Raw genomic sequence first — 16,168 nt, 5'->3', positions numbered from 1 at the left:
CAATTCTGTTCCATTGGTCTTCAGGCCTGTTCCAGTGCCAATACCAAGCTGTTTTTATTACTATCGCTTTATAATACAACTTGAAGTTGGGTATTGTAATTCCTCCAGCACTGTTCTTTCTGCTTAGGATTGTTTTTGCTATTCTAGGTCTTTTATTGTTCCATATGAATTTCTGGATTGCTTCCTCTATTTCATCAAAAAATGGTGTTGGGATATTAATGGGTATTGCATTGAATTTGTAGATAGCCTTTGGCAATATTGCCATTTTGATTATATTAATCCTCCCAATTCAGGAGCATGGGAGGTTTTTCCATTTCCTTAGTTCTGACTTAATTTCGTTTTTCAAGGTTTTAAAGTTCTCCTCAAAGAGGTCTTTCACTTCTTTGGTTAAGGTTATTCCTAGGTATCTTATGTTTTGGGGGGCTATTGCAAAAGGAGTTGCTTTCCTGATATCAGCCTCGGTCTTCGGGTCGTTAGCATAGAGAAAGGCCATTGATTTTTGAAGGTTTATTTTATATCCTGCAACTTTGCCAAAGTTTTGGATCAGCTCTAGTAGCTTGGGGGTAGAGTCTATGGGATTTTTAGGTGTAGGATCATGTCATCTGCGAAGAGAGAAAGTTTAACTTCATCTTTTCCTACTTGTATCCCCTTTATATTTTCTTCTTGCCTGATTGCTCTGGCTAGGAATTCTAGTACTATGTTGAAGAGCAGGGGAGAGAGTGGACATCCCTGCCTTGTTCCTGATTTTAAAGGGAATGGCTTTAGTTGTTCACCATTTAGAGTTATGCTTGCTGTTGGTTTGTCATAAACTGCCTTGAAACTGCAGAGCTTCTGCACGGCAAAGGACATAGCTCGCAAGATAAACAGAAAGCCCACAGACTGGGAGAAGATTTTTACTGGCCATTCAACGGACAAAGGCCTCATATCTAAAATATATGCAGAACTAAAAAAATTACCTTCCTCCAAAACAAAACCACAAAGAACCAATAGCCCCCTCATCAAGTGGGCTAAAGACTTAAAAGAGACTTCTCTGATGAGGAAATGAGAATGGCCAAGAGACATGAAAAAGTGCTCTACGTCACTGGCCATAAAAGAAATGCAAATCAAAACAACATTGAGATTCCATCTCACCCCAGTAAGAATGTCATATATCAAGAAAACTAACAATAACAATTGTTGGAGGGGATGTGGCCAAAAGGGAACCCTACTTCATTGTTGGTGGGAATGTAAACTGGTTCAGCCACTCTGGCAAGCAGTATGGAGATTCCTCAGAAGGCTAAATGTAGAACTTTCCTATGACCCAGCAACCCCACTTTTGGGTATCTATCCAAAAAACCACAACCAAAATCACACTAATGCCACCAGCATAACAATGTTCATCGCAGCGCAATTTGTCATAGCGAGAATCTGGAACCAACCCAGATGCCCCTCAGTAGACGAATGGATCAGGAAAATGTGGTACATATACACAATGGAATTTTATGCCTCTATCAGAAAGAATGACATTGCCCCATTTGTAAGGAAATGGAAGGACTTGGAAAAAATTATACTAAGTGAAGTGAGCCAGATCCAAAGCAACATGGACTCTATGGTCTCCCTTATTGGGAATAATTAGCACAGGTTTAGGCAAGTCACAGCAGAGGATCACAAGAGCCCAATAGCTATACCCTTATGATCACATAAGATGATGCTAAGTGAAATGAACTCCATGTTGTGGAAATGATTGTTATATCACAGTTGTAACTACTTTCAATGTTCCATGTGTATCTGTAGCTTCTACTATTGATTATGTTTTTGTATCACCTTCCTGTGGTTATATCTACACTATCTCTGTAATCTTATCTGAGTATATTGGAAACCGTGTATACTGGTATTAGAACTAGGAAATTGAAAGGGAATACCAAAATTGAGAGACACAGGGTAAAAAAAGAGAAACAACTACAAAAGCAATACTTGCAAAACTGTTTAGTGTAAGTGAACTGAACACCTCAGGGGGGGAAGGGTAAGAGGGAGGGGGGAGGGGGTATGAGGGACAAGGTAACAAACAGTACAAGAAATGTATCCAATGCCTAACCTATGAAACTGTAACCTCTCTGTACATCAGTTTGGATAATAAAAACTTGAAAAAAAATCTTGAAATGAGAAGAAACAACTTAAGACAGGTAGTAGATGTTTGAGTTTATTGAAAGAGCTTGCAGACAGAGATAGCTATTGTTCACAAAAGGTAAGTTTGGTCTCTAGAAAAAGAGTAAAAGCAGGGCAAGAGAAGGAGAGAGAGGAGAGAGAGAGAGAAGAAAGGAGAGAGAGAAAATTTAAGAGACTCAAGAGACACCAAACCACTCACTTTCTGGACTTCTCTGTGGAACAGCTGCCATTGGTCTTATTAAGAGAGTCAGTGCTGCCCATTCTTGAGCCCACGCTGTTGAGTATCTTGTCGATTTCTCCTGGGATGTTTTGCTTTTCTTCGTTTTCAGTCTCCCGGTGGTAGAAGTAGTTGAAGTTGGAGACAATGACGGGTACAGGGAGGGCAATGGTGAGGACTCCAGCAATGGCACACAGAGTGCCCACAATCTTCCCCCCTGGAGTGGTTGGGCACATGTCACCATAGCCTACTGTTGTCATGGTGACCACTGCCCACCAGAAACCATCAGGAATGCTGGAGAAATGGGACTCTGGCTCATCTACTTCTGCAAAATAGATGGCGCTGGAGAAGAGGATGACCCCGATGAAGAGGAAGAAGATGAGCAGCCCCAGCTCCCGCATGGAAGCCTTCAGGGTCTGCCCGAGGATCTGCAGGCCCTTGGAGTGGCGGGAGAGCTTGAAGATGCGGAAGACCCTCACCAGGCGGATGATCCTCAGGATGGCCAGGGACATGTTCTGCTGGGCGCTTGGCTCTGTCTCCTGGACCAGCTCTGTGATGAGAGTTGCGAAGTAGGGGATGATGGAGATGATGTCAATGATGTTCATGATGTTCCGGAAGAAGTCTGTCTTGCTGGGGCAGACCACAAAGCGGAGCACCAGCTCAAAGGTAAACCACACGATGCAGGTGGACTCCACCACGAAGAAAGGGTCGGTGAACATGGTCTGAGAGAGGGCTGTCTTGTTTGTGTTGAGGCTGGGGTCTCTCACCACCTTCAGTTCCCGGTCTTCCCGGAACTCTGGGAGTGTCTCCAGGCAGAAGATGGTGATGGAGATGACCACAACCAGCACCGAAACCATGGCCACCCCACGGGCAGCATTGGAGCTCTCAGGATACTCGAAAAGGAGCCAGAACTGCCTGTGGAAATCATTAGTGGGAAGCAGTGTTTCAGGGTCTTTGATGAAGCCTTCATCTTCCCGGAATTGGTCCATTGCCTCGCTGCCCAGCTCATAGAAGGATATCTCATCAGCAAAGATATCAATGGGGACATTGGCTGGCCGCCGGATTTTCCCACCAGATTGGTAATAATACAGGATGCCATCAAAACTGGGCCGGTTTCGGTCAAAGAAATACTCATTCCTCATGGAATCAAAGAACTGCATCCTTTTATCCCGGTCTCCCAGAAGGGTCTCTGGGAACTGGTTGAGGGTTCTGAGCTGAGTCTCAAATCTCAGCCCAGCAATGTTGATAATTACGCGCTGGTTCCCTTCATTCATCAGGATTGGCTCGGGCCCAGGGGGATCGACATAATCTCCTGGGAGCCTGGAGAAGGCAGTCTCATGGCTGGTGCTGTCGTGGATGAGGAGCCTCCAGTTAGGAAAGGGGCTACTGCCAGGCCGGCTTTTGGGGCTGGTTGGATCAAAGTCTGTGGCATAGCCTGGCTCCTCCTGGATTTCCTCTGAGTTATCAAAATTGACCAGTGCAACCTCCATTTCTTTCCAGCCACACACATCCATTCTAGGGGGAGTCAAGGAAGCAGCATGAAGACCCTCGGCCTTTACTGCCTGCTGTGAGCTGTGGGAGAAGAAGGAATCCATCATATGGAAGCCAGAATAAAATATAGTTGGCTCTTGATTATTGAGGCAAGGTATACCCATGGACTAAACAATTATTCATTTTTAGTTTGAGAAAGAACTTCACAGCTATTTTGGCAACATGCTTCCCCTATAACCAACTTTCACCTCCTGAGTTCGTGATAAAACCATTAGAAGTTGCAGGAAATGGAGGTATGGCTCGACTGGTAGAGTGCGCAAAACATAGAGAAGAAGCCTGGCAAAGAGAGGCAGCAAAGCAGGATTTCAATACACAGTGGGGAAAGGTCATAACAAAAGAAAGGTAGCAGATCTTTTTGTGTTTTGGGGGGGAGCTAGTTCTGGAGCTTGAACTCAGGGCAAGGATGCTGTCCCTGAGCTTTTGTGCTCAAGACTAGAGTTCTACCACTTGAGCCACAGATCCACTTCTGGATGATTATTTATTTATTTTTCTGCTTAACTGGAGATAAGAGTCACATAAATTTCCTGCCAGTGCTGGCTTTGAACAGTGATTCTCAGATCTCAGTCTCCATAGTAGCTAGGGTTGTAGGCCTGAGCCCCCAGTACTTGGTGGTAGTAGATTTTTTTGAGATGGGGGATTTCACTTCAGGGCCTTGTATTGGATAGGCAAGTGCTCTATCTCTTGAGCCATAGCTCTCAGCTTGATAATAAAAAGCATAATTTTATATTTGTATGAAGTTCTTTATTCTACCCAGCATTTTGCCACACCCATCCTAATTCTGAACTTTTCTTTCATACCCAGCAACTAGTCCCTCATTCATCCATTAAGATTAAATCTTCAAAATATATCTAAAGGTTTACCTCCACCAGCACCTGTTGGACCAAGTGGTCAGGTCTGGGAGTGGATCATGTTCAGAAGGAAGCACAGGAGGATGGAGATGGGGTAGCTGGCCCACAGTGTCCTCTGTAATAACAGGCTATTGCTGCCTTGGGCTGCTCATCTAAATGGGTGACTTTGAGGCTGTAGTAAATGTGATACATATGCAGGCTGCTTTGGTGGAAAGGTGATTGTGGTCTAGATGTTATTTCTGCCAACATTTCCACATCATAGGAACTTTAGTAGTCACCAAACATTGGAATATTTTGTCTGGAACCCAAGATGTTCATAAAGTGTAGAAGTAAGTTAATGTTAATGTGTGTTTGTGTGTGTGTGTGTGTGTGTGTGTGTGTGTGTGTGTGTGTGTGTTGGTTGGTTGGGTGGTAAGGTTGGGAGAAGAACCCAATGAGCTTGGATCTGCATAAACATACAGTACCATTCCTTTTTTGGTCTATGCAGAAGAATGAAGCCAGGCTGGGGTGAGGGTGGAAGAACAATCAGGAATGTCACCCATGGTGAAATCTGTAGTGGTAATGGCCTTACTGAAGTTTCATTTACAGGTGAAAAGTCTAGACTGCTTTAGAACTGCTGACTGCTTGTGTTACCTTATCCATCTGTGTTGTCATCCGTAAGGAACCTGGTTTGAGTCCTTAGCTGCAGTGAATGTACAGTGTTGTCTTTTCAGAGTGATTTCATATTTATTTTTGTCGGTCATGGGGCTTGAACTCAGGGCTTGGGTGTTGCCCTGAGCATTTTTGCTTAAGGCTACTTCTCTACCACTTTGAGCCACAGCTCCACTTCCAGTTTTCTGGTGCTTACTTGGAGTTTCCTGCCCAGGACTGGAAATGATTCAAACTGTGAACCTGTGTGCCACCGGTGCCTGGCTGATTGAGTCTACATTCTTTTTTTTTTTTATTAATAATTATTTATTGTCAAAGTGATGTACAGAGGGGTTACAGTTTCATATGTTAGGCCATGGGTACATTTCTTATTTTTTATTTTTATTTTTTCTTTTTGGCCAGTCCTGGGGTTTGGACTCAGGGCCTGAACACTGTCCCTGGGTTGTTTTTTTTTTTTTTTTTTTTTTTTTTTCCTCAAGGCTAGCACTCTGCCACTTGAGCCACAGTGCCACTTCCGGCCATTTTCTGTATATGTGGTGCTGGGGAATTGAACCCAGGGCTTCATGTATACGAGGCAAGCACTCTTGCCACTAGGCCATATCCCCAGCCCATGGGTACATGTCTTGTACTATTTGTTACCTCCTCCCTCATTCCCTCCTCCGCCTCCCCCTTTCCCTCTCCCTCGATGTTTACACCAAATGGTTTTGCAAGTATTGCTTTTGGAGTCTTTTTATCCTTTGTCTCTCGATTTTGATATTCCCTTTCACTTCCCTAGTTCTATTACCAGTATATACAGTATCCAGGGTATTCAGATGAGATACAGTGATAGCGTGGGTACCACCACAGGAAGGGGATACAAGAGGATCATCAACAAAAGATGCTACGGTTTTAGATGGCATGTTGAAAGTAATTAGAACAGCGATATAACACTTGTTTCTATAACATGGAGTTTATTTCACTTAGCATTATCTTATGCATTCATAGGGGCATAGCTATTAGGCTCTTGTGATCCTTCGCTGTGACTAGCCTAAACCTGTGCTAATTATTCTCTATGAGGGAAACCATAGAGTACATGTTTCTTTGGGTCTGGCTCACTTCACTTAGTATAATTTTTTCCAAGTTCTTCCATTTCTTTATGAATTGGGTGAGTCTACATTCTTTTATCTCACTGGATCCCAGAGTGGTTAGAAGATATTATCTCTGTGGAATCAAGTGGGCAAGTGGCCTTCTCTCAAACCCGCAGTTAGTGCTCCAAAGCCTTAAGTCAAATCCTGCCATGGTCTCTTGGGCCCACGGCCTGTTCCTTTATACCATGAAGTTCCTGTGAGGAGCTGTAGGCTTTCCAGAGTTGTGGCAGCTTGTTACTCCTTGGGTTCCACCCTTACCTGCTATATTTTTTCAGTCCAGGTGACAATTTGGTTAACTAGGTTTGAGTCCCTGTTCTTGCTCTTAGAGGTGTGTGTGTGTGTGTGTGTGTGTGTGTGTGTGTGTGTGTGTGCATGAGTGTGTGTGTATGTGTGTGTGAAACCTCCTAGTTCCACTGGGCTGCCACCCACTCTGCTGTGGACTGGGAGAGGAGGTACTCTCTGCTGAGCACTTGAGGTGCTGCCCTCTGTGGGATGTATGGTAACTGGATGCACTGTTGGAAGCAGTAGTTATTAGTTCTGAGAACAGAACCAGTGGACCTGAGTTCAAATCCTGCCACGGCTGTGCTGGTGACTCCATATACCCTGATTAAATTACTACGTGTGGGGTCATTATGAACACAGGGAAAAGAAAACCACCCCTGGGGGACAAGGAACCTGGTTTGAGTCTTTCTGCTTTATCCCTTAAGATGATTTTTTTTAAAAAAAAAACAAACAACTTGCTGTATTTTATGACTCAGTTTTCTGTCCTGTGTAATGATTACACTACAAATTAAATGAAGTAAAACAGTGAAAGCACTTTGTACATGGTATATTATTTTAAAATGAAGGAATTACCCTCCACTCTTCTCCTCCCCCCCTCTGCTCCACACCTGGACCCAATATAGCACACTCATAGGCAGAAAAAAACATTGTAAGTGAAGAATTGTATGTTTCTGCTCTTTTGAGCTCAGCTTAGAGGATGATGATTGTTTGTGGGCTCAGCCTTTGATCCTAAGTTCTCTTTCAAGTGTTTAGGGTATGGGAGGGTGTTTCACAGGGTTTTCCTGCTGCTTTTTGTGGTCCTGGAGAGCAAGATTCACCTTCAAATCCTGCATCAAGTATCCATCTTAAAGAGGATAGATGAGTGGCTGCTGGGGACTAGGGTTGTTGGACAAAACCAAGTTTCAATGTGGTCCACCCTGTTCTATGAACATAGAGTGATTATCTGCTAAGCCCGACTTAAGCCCACCTTTGTCAAGCAGGTGCATGGATGAAGGGAAGATGGCAGGGTCTACATTTGCATTGTCTACAACTTATTACATAGGGTTTAGCCTATCCAGTGCTCAATCTCAGGTGAATGAATGGCTGATGAATGAATGAATCAATGTAACAGACAGCATGCTAGGCTCAGAGCTTTAGGATCATTGACAGCTTGGGTTACCTTATCCAGCCTCCCAGTTATCATCTGTAATAAGAAAACATGCTGTGTTGAAGAAACCAGGTTAGAACAGGTACACATATTGAATCCCTTTATGCATACAGAAGTCTAGGACATGTAAATCTAGAGTGATCTATCACTAGCAGATGAACTGTTGCTCAGGTGGGTGTGGGAGGAAAGGGTGGGATTAGTGTAAACTCTTTCTTTCTTTCTTTCCTTCTTTCTTTTGCTGGAACTGAGGCTTGAACCCAAGACCTGGATGCTATTTCCTTAGATTTTTGGTTGAAGACTAGCACTCTATTACATGAATCACACCCTCCACTTCTGGCTTTTTGCTGGTTGAGATAAGTCTCACAGCCTTTTCTGCCTATGGCTAGCTTTGAACCAGGAACCTCAGATGCCAGTCTCCTGAGTATCTAGGATTACAGGTATAAGAGTCAGGCACCTGGCTGCAGTCACTATTTCATGGGGACTAAGATTGGAGTTGGTTCTGTCCTTGAACTCACAGCCTGAGATATGCTTCTGCCTCACTCTAGCCCCATAGGCTCCATAGAAGGAGATGGATTTGGGGCAGGGTGAGTCTCTCCAGAGAGGGAGAAGTTGTAGAATTGAGTATATTTCCTTTGTCTCCACTGTTTTAGGCAGGAGCCCGGTCTTCTTGCTTACTGAGGCTTCTGACAGTTTCCTCTTCAAGTTCAAGGTCTTTTACTCTGTTTCGCTATCCAAGGCCTTACACAAAATTGCTCTCACCTGAACTGATCATTTGCAAGAGTCTGATTCTTGTCAGTCTCTGTGCTTGCTTGTCAGAATGCTAAGATCACACACAGCATTGAGTTTTTTGGGAGCCAGTCCTGGGGTTTGAATTCAGGGCCGAGGTGTTCTCCTGAGGTTTTTTTTTTTTTTTTTTTTTTCAATGCTAGCACTCTACCACTTGAACCACAACTCCATTTCTGGCTTGTTGGTGGTTAATTGGAAATATGAGTCTCAAGGATTTTCCTGCCTGGACTGGCTTCAAACAGTGATTCTCTGATCTTAGCCTCCAGGACAGCTAGGATTACAGGGATGAACCACCAGTGCCCTCCTCACCCAGAATTTAAATAGACTTCTTTCCCCTCTGACACATGTATTACGTTTTCTCCCTCCAGAGTGCTATGCATATGGATCCGGTCACCTGAACACCTAAGGATGCTAGGTAAAAGCACCTTTTCCCTTCTCTCCTGAGAGATCTTTGGGTTCCTCAGCAGGAGGCTAGTCCACTGACTTTTCCAGAGCATCTTGCACTTTCCATCTTTCCACTTTCCACCTTTGCTCACAGAGTCAGATTTTTTAAATGGCCATAGCACGTGCTCATCTTCAGGCATCTGCAATCGTACTGTTGCAGGGTTCCCGGGAAGGCTGCAGCTGTGGCTGGCAGGAAGTGGGCATGCAATAGAGGAGGGGCTGGACCTTTTCTGGGAGGTTCTCCTTACCACTTACATTGCTCTGGTGAGCCACAGTGATCTCAGCTGCCTCTGTGTCTCGTAGCATTGTTTGTGGGGCCACAGGTGTCTTTGTGTGTCTTTGTGGTGTGGTGTTCTAGTCCCTGAATAGACTGGGGACTTCCTGCAGGCAGGGCTTTGGAGACTGGGCCCTGCATTTCTGCCAGAGCAGTCATTTTTGTAGGCATTTGCCTTTGTGCAAATGGAAGCTGTAGGTCTAGGTTTGCGAGGTCACAGAGCTATACTGAGCAGGCAGGGTCGGAGCCCATCCACATAGGTTGCCTTTTGTTGCCTAGCAACCTGAATATCGCCTCCACACTCAGGTGAGGCAGCAGCTGTCATTAAGTCTGAGGATGGTTGTAAAGAGTCATGCTGCAAAGACAACTGTGTGTATACATAGTGCCTCAGGCCCTTTGGCCCCAGAGTGGGCAGTGCTGTGTCATAGCCATGTTCAAATGTTGCAGGGGTAGTAGCTGGTTGGAGAACTAGGGAACTGGCAAACAGGTCTGGCACCAGACAGCTTTCCACTTGGGCCGTGGAGAGCAGAATCCAGGATTGCAGGAATCCTGAGAAGGTGATGGTGGTGAAAGGCCAATGACAGTGCTGCTAGCAGCTGGACAGGAGAGGGCGCCATTGTCCTTCTGGAAGCAATCCCTGGCTGCTCTGTGTGTACCCCTTGCCTTTCATTTTTTTGATGTCTCCTTTACCTTGTATGGCCAAGCTAGCACACAAATCTTTCTAATCCATCTCAGGATGCATCTCAAACCCATTCCTTCCTGTTCTCTGCACTTTCTTCAGCCAAGCTGAAGCTTGGATTTGCTCTGACCCCTAGACCCAGCTTCAGTTCAGAGTCAAAAGTGGTAGATCTGGTTCTTCTTGTGTTACCAGCAGTCAAGATTGTCACCCAACTCTAGAGCTTTGCTTTCCCAGCTGAAGAATGGTAACATGGAGACACAATTGACACTTGCTCGCACTGCTGCCTACCCTAGCCCTTCTGGTCCCTCTTGGAGAGGTAACCACAGGTACTCAGTTCCTCGGCTTTCTGAACAGAAGGCAGAAGCTTGGTGAGCAGTTTTGGAGAGTCACAGGACAGGAAAGTCTAGGAGACTCTTATTTCCAATTCACCAGCAAAAATCTAGAAGTGGAGCTGATAGAAGTGCCCTGCCAATAGGTCTACAGAGAGATGACAGAGAAGGCTGGGGAGTGAAAAGGGTGGCTGGGTCTCACTCTGTCCCCACTGCAGGAAATGGCTCTGTCAGACAAGTACTTCATCTTCAGCATATGACACACACACACACACACACACACACACACACACACGTATTGGGGCCTGAACGCAGGGCCTCCGTGCTGTCTTTTAGCTTTTTCACTCAAAGTTGGCACTCTACCACTTAAGCTACAGTTCTACTTCTGGCTAGTAAATTGGAGATAAGAGTCTCCAAGATTTTCCTGCTCAGACCAGATTCAATCCACAATCCTCACATCTCAGCCTCCTGAGTAGCTAGGATTACAGGTGTGAGCCACAGGCACCCACAAGGCTCCTCAGCTTTCAGGCGCCATTACTAGTCCTTGTCGTAATTACCAATTGGCGCCTGTGACAGATGCTAAGTGAATAGTGATGGTTAGTAGCAGCTGATCACTGGCCAGGGACCTAGGGCATGGGTGACAATCCGTGAGGGGAAGGCCATGAGAGTGATGGTTTTGGGCCCAGCAGAGGCCCAGGATGGCTTCTAAGTCCTCTAAGCCATCTCACCATGACTTTCTCTCCATGGCCACGGTGAGGCTCCTTGTCTTGTCCTGACACATGGGGTGAGGATATCATTCAGGTTCTTACACTACTGAGCACACATTTCCAAACATGCACTTGAGCCTCAGATGTCCCCGGACAGGCAAGGGTTACTGTCCTCATTTAACATATAAGAGCACTGAGGTCCAGAAAGATATGTCTAGTCCAACATCTCTTAGTCCCTAAATTACTAAGCTGTGATTCACTCCCACACATTCTGGTTGCAAACTCAAATCTCCTTTGCTTCACAGAGTTCCACAAAAGCAGAGCCACTAACACATGTGATTCTCATGCAGGATCATTCATTCCACCAAGGGCTGTGCCTGGGGACCCTTCTCTCTCCAAATGTAGAGCTATGTACAGCCCCCCACACCCTGTGGCTATGTGTGTCTTCTTATACATACACATGCCTACTGCATATAGAATTATCAAGACAACTGAATGCATGGAAATGTGCTCATGTGCGAATATACAAACTCCTAGGGAAAACTTGTAATGCACTGCCCAGATGTGGCTGTTCCAGGTGTTCCCAGATGTCCCTTCTTCTGTCTCATCTCTTTGCCTCATGAAACAGAAGAATGATCTGTTGTTTGAAGCAATTGAAGAAGACAAGCAGGGTTGGAGGGGGCTCAGATGGCTGGTCACATGACTCTCTTCCTTGTTGGAGTGGTAATGGGTATCGTGTGGGCAGTCTGTCTCTCTCTCTGTGGGGACTGTTCAAGGACAAAGCTATCTTTCTGTAGGGACAGAATGCTGCAAACAAGAGCTTTTCCCTTAAAACCTGAGGAGCAGCAGCAGCATTACTGAAAGGAATGATCACAGCACAATTCATTCCAGCAGGAATATAGGGGCTCTCAATTGAACTGCTATTAACCATTGGAGATTGGGATAGGTCCCTTCTGACCTTGTATTTTGTTCTGAGAGTCAGCTGGGTCCTTTCCCTGGGGTCTTTTGACTCTAGGCTTTGGGCCTTGTATGGCCTTCCTGTTTGCATTAGAGAGAAGCATGCGTGAGTCTTGATGGCAAGAGGAATGGTTTTAAGGTAGAGAGACAGTCATGGCACTGGGAAATTGAGGTCCCCTGGTGGGTTCTGTTTATCTATGAAGACGTTCAGGGTCTGGCTCTTCCTCCTGCATGAATCTCAGTGAATTGGCCTCTGTTTGAGTCTATCACTGAAATGTCCTTTGGGCTGACTCTCTGTGAGTTTCTGGGTGCCAGCCATCGTAAGAGGCCCCTGGGGAGGTGCCGGGCCAGAAGGGACAACTTAGTGAACCGAGGTTGAGCACAACTCTCCACACATTCACACTCTGTCCTCCAACGTCCCCACCCTGCCTCTCTGTACCCTGCTGCTGCTCCCTCAGGGTCTTGGATGAGCCCACCAAGCTTTCTTCATGGTCAGCAAGACTTTGCTGCAGGGTATAAGATGGGGAAGAGAAATATATCTGGGGCTCTGTTCCTATAAAACCTCTTCTGCCTCCTTTCACCAATGTGGAGTTATTTCTAGCCATTCCCAGGAATGTAAGAAAGAATGTCCTGGATAAAACTGCATTTCTGTTTCTGTTTAACCCTTTGACTTTCCACCGACTACCAACTTTGCTTTCAATCACCAGTTCTCATGAAGCCAGTCCATTAGTGGGAAAGCATATGTGATATGTGGATGCTGGAAACCTGAGTTCAAGTGCTGCCTTTGCCTAGGGAAATCGCTCTAGCCTCCAAACTTTTGGTTCCTTTGTTATTAAAACAGATATGGAAACATCTGCCTGCCCACCCACTTCTGATCCCTGTGTGAGTGTTCAATGTTGAATGAAGGGGTCTGAAGCACACAGGGGATGAGAGGTGTCAGGTTGCTCATAGGAGCACACAGGTGGAAACTCAGTCTCTGGACCAGATCTGTTCCCTGATGGAGAAACTTTAGGAATGAAGGTAAAAGAGGCTCATAATTTCTGCCTTCAACTTGAGCCTTCCATTCACTTCTAGTGTAACTCCATGACTTCTAAAGTTTGTTCACTTATGTTTTCATCTGTCCCTCAAGAAAGACCTGAGATGGAAAGACTGCCAAACTCCTCTTACAGAGGAAGACACTTTAATCCAGAGTGATGAAGTTAGTAAGGGGTAGCGCAAGGATTTAGTCTTGACCTTGGCTCATTCACTTTTTTTTTTTAATTTCAATGACCAATTTTTTTTTTTTTTGCAGTACTGGAGTTTGAACTCAGGGCCTCATGCTTAGTAGGTGCACATTCTACCATTGAGCTATGATTCCAGCTCTTTATTGCATTGGCTGTTTTGAGATAGGGTCTCACTTTTTTTTTTTTTTTTTTGCCTGGGCTGATGCCTGGGTCATGATTCTCCTATTTGGTCCATCCTATTATAACTGACTGATGGGTGTACATGACCACACCTAGCTATAGGTTTAGATGGGATCTTTCAAAATTACCGTCTGGCCTCAGACCAGGATTCTTCTGATTTTAGCCTCTCAAGTAGCTAGGATTACAGGTGTGAGCTACTGTGCTGACTCCTTTGTCTCATTCTGAGTCTAAAACTCATCCTGTGCTAGCAGGCAGTCTCAATCAAGGTGAGAGACATATTTACCCTTCAAGCTTCCCCAATCTTCTCTAAAGTATGTTGCGACTCAACAGTGATAGATTGCCTTAAGAGTACCTTGTCCCCTCTCCTGTCCTCCATTCCTCCTCACAGCCAGGCTGGATACAAGCTTCCAGGGGATCCTGTGGCACTTGGCCTGCCACCCCCACCCCCACCCTGTGCTCCTCCCCTTGACTCACTTCCTGTGCACCTCTGCCTCCCAGGTTGTGGGAACACCCACTGGGGATGGAGAGATGGAATGAGCTTGGCCTCTGACCCATCTGGCACTGGTCACCCAGTGTGCTTTCTCTCTTACCTCTTTTTCCTTCCTCCATGGGCATCCCAGGGCCAACCAGCAAAGTCCTATGGCTACGTGTTGACATTGAACAACACAAAGTCAGATGCCAACCTCTCTGTTTTGCAAGTCTTCTCAACCATGATTTACATTCCTGTGGGCTTCTCTCTAAAGAAATGCCCTACAGCCCTGTTTCAGGATTTCTGAAGCTCTTTAACCTTGGACTAGTTACTTAACCTCTTCTTTTTTTCTCTCCCATTTCCAGTAAGCAGGGAAAATAAAAAAAATACTCTACAGGGAGATTTGGAGGCAGGATTAATAGCCTTGCATCAAACTCAATCCCTAGTACAATAAGATGCCTTGTACTCAGAAGAGCCTCTGAAGATATTTGTTGAATAATTGATGGGTCCATCTGATACCTATGGTGTAGTTACAGGCATCTGCCTGTAGGGGGGCTGTGTGGGAAGTGAGAGCTGCATTTATGTTCCTGGCTGGCTTGTTTAGACTGGTTTTTCTATTGGCTTGTATGTGGAGTGTTGAGTTGGGGGTTCTGGAACCTCTGTAAACCCCAAGATGTCTCCAGAGTTTTTTTTTTTTTTTTGCCAGTCCTGGGCCTTGGACTCCGGGCCTGAGCACTGTCCCTGGCTTCTTCCCGCTCAAGGCTAGCACTCCGCCACTTGAGCCACAGCGCCGCTTCTGGCCGTTTTCTGTATATGTGGTGCTGGGGAATCGAACCTAGGGCCTCGTGTATCCGAGGCAGGCACTCTTGCCACTAGGCTATATCCCCAGCCCTGTCTCCAGAGTTTTTGGAGCAAAAATATGTGGACTGGCAGGTGGTGGGGGGCGGGGAAGGAGAGGAGACTGTTACGCATTCTTCTGGTGAAGAGTCAAGGCCAAGACTGAAGCTAGTGTTCTTGGAAGGCCCAGAGATAAGTAGCTAGGAATGTGGACCATAAGAATAATGTGTCTCCCTGAGAGCATGCTGGGAAGTGAGCCAGTCTGTCCTAGCTTTCGCTCATCACCATGAATACAATTGAATTTCCTCAGAATGCTTCAATATCACTTCCTTTCTCTCTAGGAGAAGGACACCTGGGGCCCTTTGATAAGGCAATTAAGATTCAGCTACAAAGATCCAAGAGTGGCTCCAAGAAAACAGTGGGGCTGCCAGGTGCCGGTGGCTCTCACCTGTAATCCTGGCTACTCAAGAAGCTCAGATCTGAGGATCACCATTTGAAGCCAGTGTGGGCATTTGATTCTTATCTCTAACCACCAAAAAGCCAGAAGTAGAGCTGTGGCTTTGAGCACAAAAGCTCAAGGACAGCAGTATCTGGGCCCTGAGTTCAATCCCCAGGCCTGAAACAAAACAAAAAACAAAACAAGGAAACAGTGTGGCTGAGAACTCACCGGCCAGAGTGACAGAGGGTAACACGTATCTTCTTGGGCCAGTGTGAGCTGCAGGTGCTCCGGCAGGGTCAGCTGTCCATGGTAGAGGATGTGCTGGTTCAGCACGGAAAGGAGGACTATCAGGAAGGAGCCTACCCAGCAGAAGCCTGGGATCCAGAAATCCTATCCCACTGTGAAACAGGATCACACTGGCTGTCTCTGCCTCAGAAACAAGCTGGAGAGAGAGAGAGCCATAGTGGGATGGGCAGGTGGAGGGCAGGCAAAGTGGGTGGAGAAAATTCAGGAAAGAGCAAGTTTCATGGTCAAGGGTGAGCAGGTCAGCTATTGACCTGGAGACTGGATTAGCTAGCTGTTGACTCAGAATATTTCCTGAGGCTGGCAAGAGTATGTGGGCCACTGATGGTGTTGGTGATGGGCTTGGCTCTCTCCACTGTTAGCACGGGTTCACATAAGACCTTGCCACAGTGGTAATCCTCAGGCTTGTTTTTCTTAATCCTACACTTAACATTGGGTTAGCACAGAGGGCCTCCTCTCACCTGCCTGGCAGGAGGCCAGAGCCAAGGGATGTGCTGGGGGTCTGGAGGATACAATCTTGGATTGACAGACTTGTTGTGCAGACTTTTCTCTATCACTAGACCTATGCAGGATTTC

The 16,168-nt window shown here is 45.9% G+C and overlaps 1 protein-coding gene across 1 annotated transcript; it reads right to left on the bottom strand.

The window, feature by feature from the left end:
- Positions 1-2,340: 2,340 nt before the first annotated feature.
- Kcna10 (potassium voltage-gated channel subfamily A member 10) lies at positions 2,341-3,918 on the bottom strand. Its single transcript, XM_048351772.1, has one exon. The coding sequence runs from the start codon at positions 3,874-3,876 to the stop codon at positions 2,341-2,343; it is 1,536 nt and encodes a 511-aa protein (XP_048207729.1). The 5' UTR covers positions 3,877-3,918.
- Between the last annotated feature and the right edge of the window lie 12,250 nt (positions 3,919-16,168).

Source organism: Perognathus longimembris, chromosome 7 (assembly GCF_023159225.1).
Source record: "Perognathus longimembris pacificus isolate PPM17 chromosome 7, ASM2315922v1, whole genome shotgun sequence".
Lineage (NCBI taxonomy): Eukaryota > Metazoa > Chordata > Mammalia > Rodentia > Heteromyidae > Perognathus > Perognathus longimembris.
The sequence above is the reverse complement of the archived record's forward strand: the minus strand, read 5'-3'. Positions and strand labels throughout refer to the sequence as shown.

What these genes read in the sequence shown, in the direction of transcription:
- Kcna10 (XM_048351772.1), bottom strand. Translation starts at nt 3,876, where the DNA reads ATGGATGTGTGTGGCTGGAAAGAAATGGAGGTTGCACTGGTCAATTTT.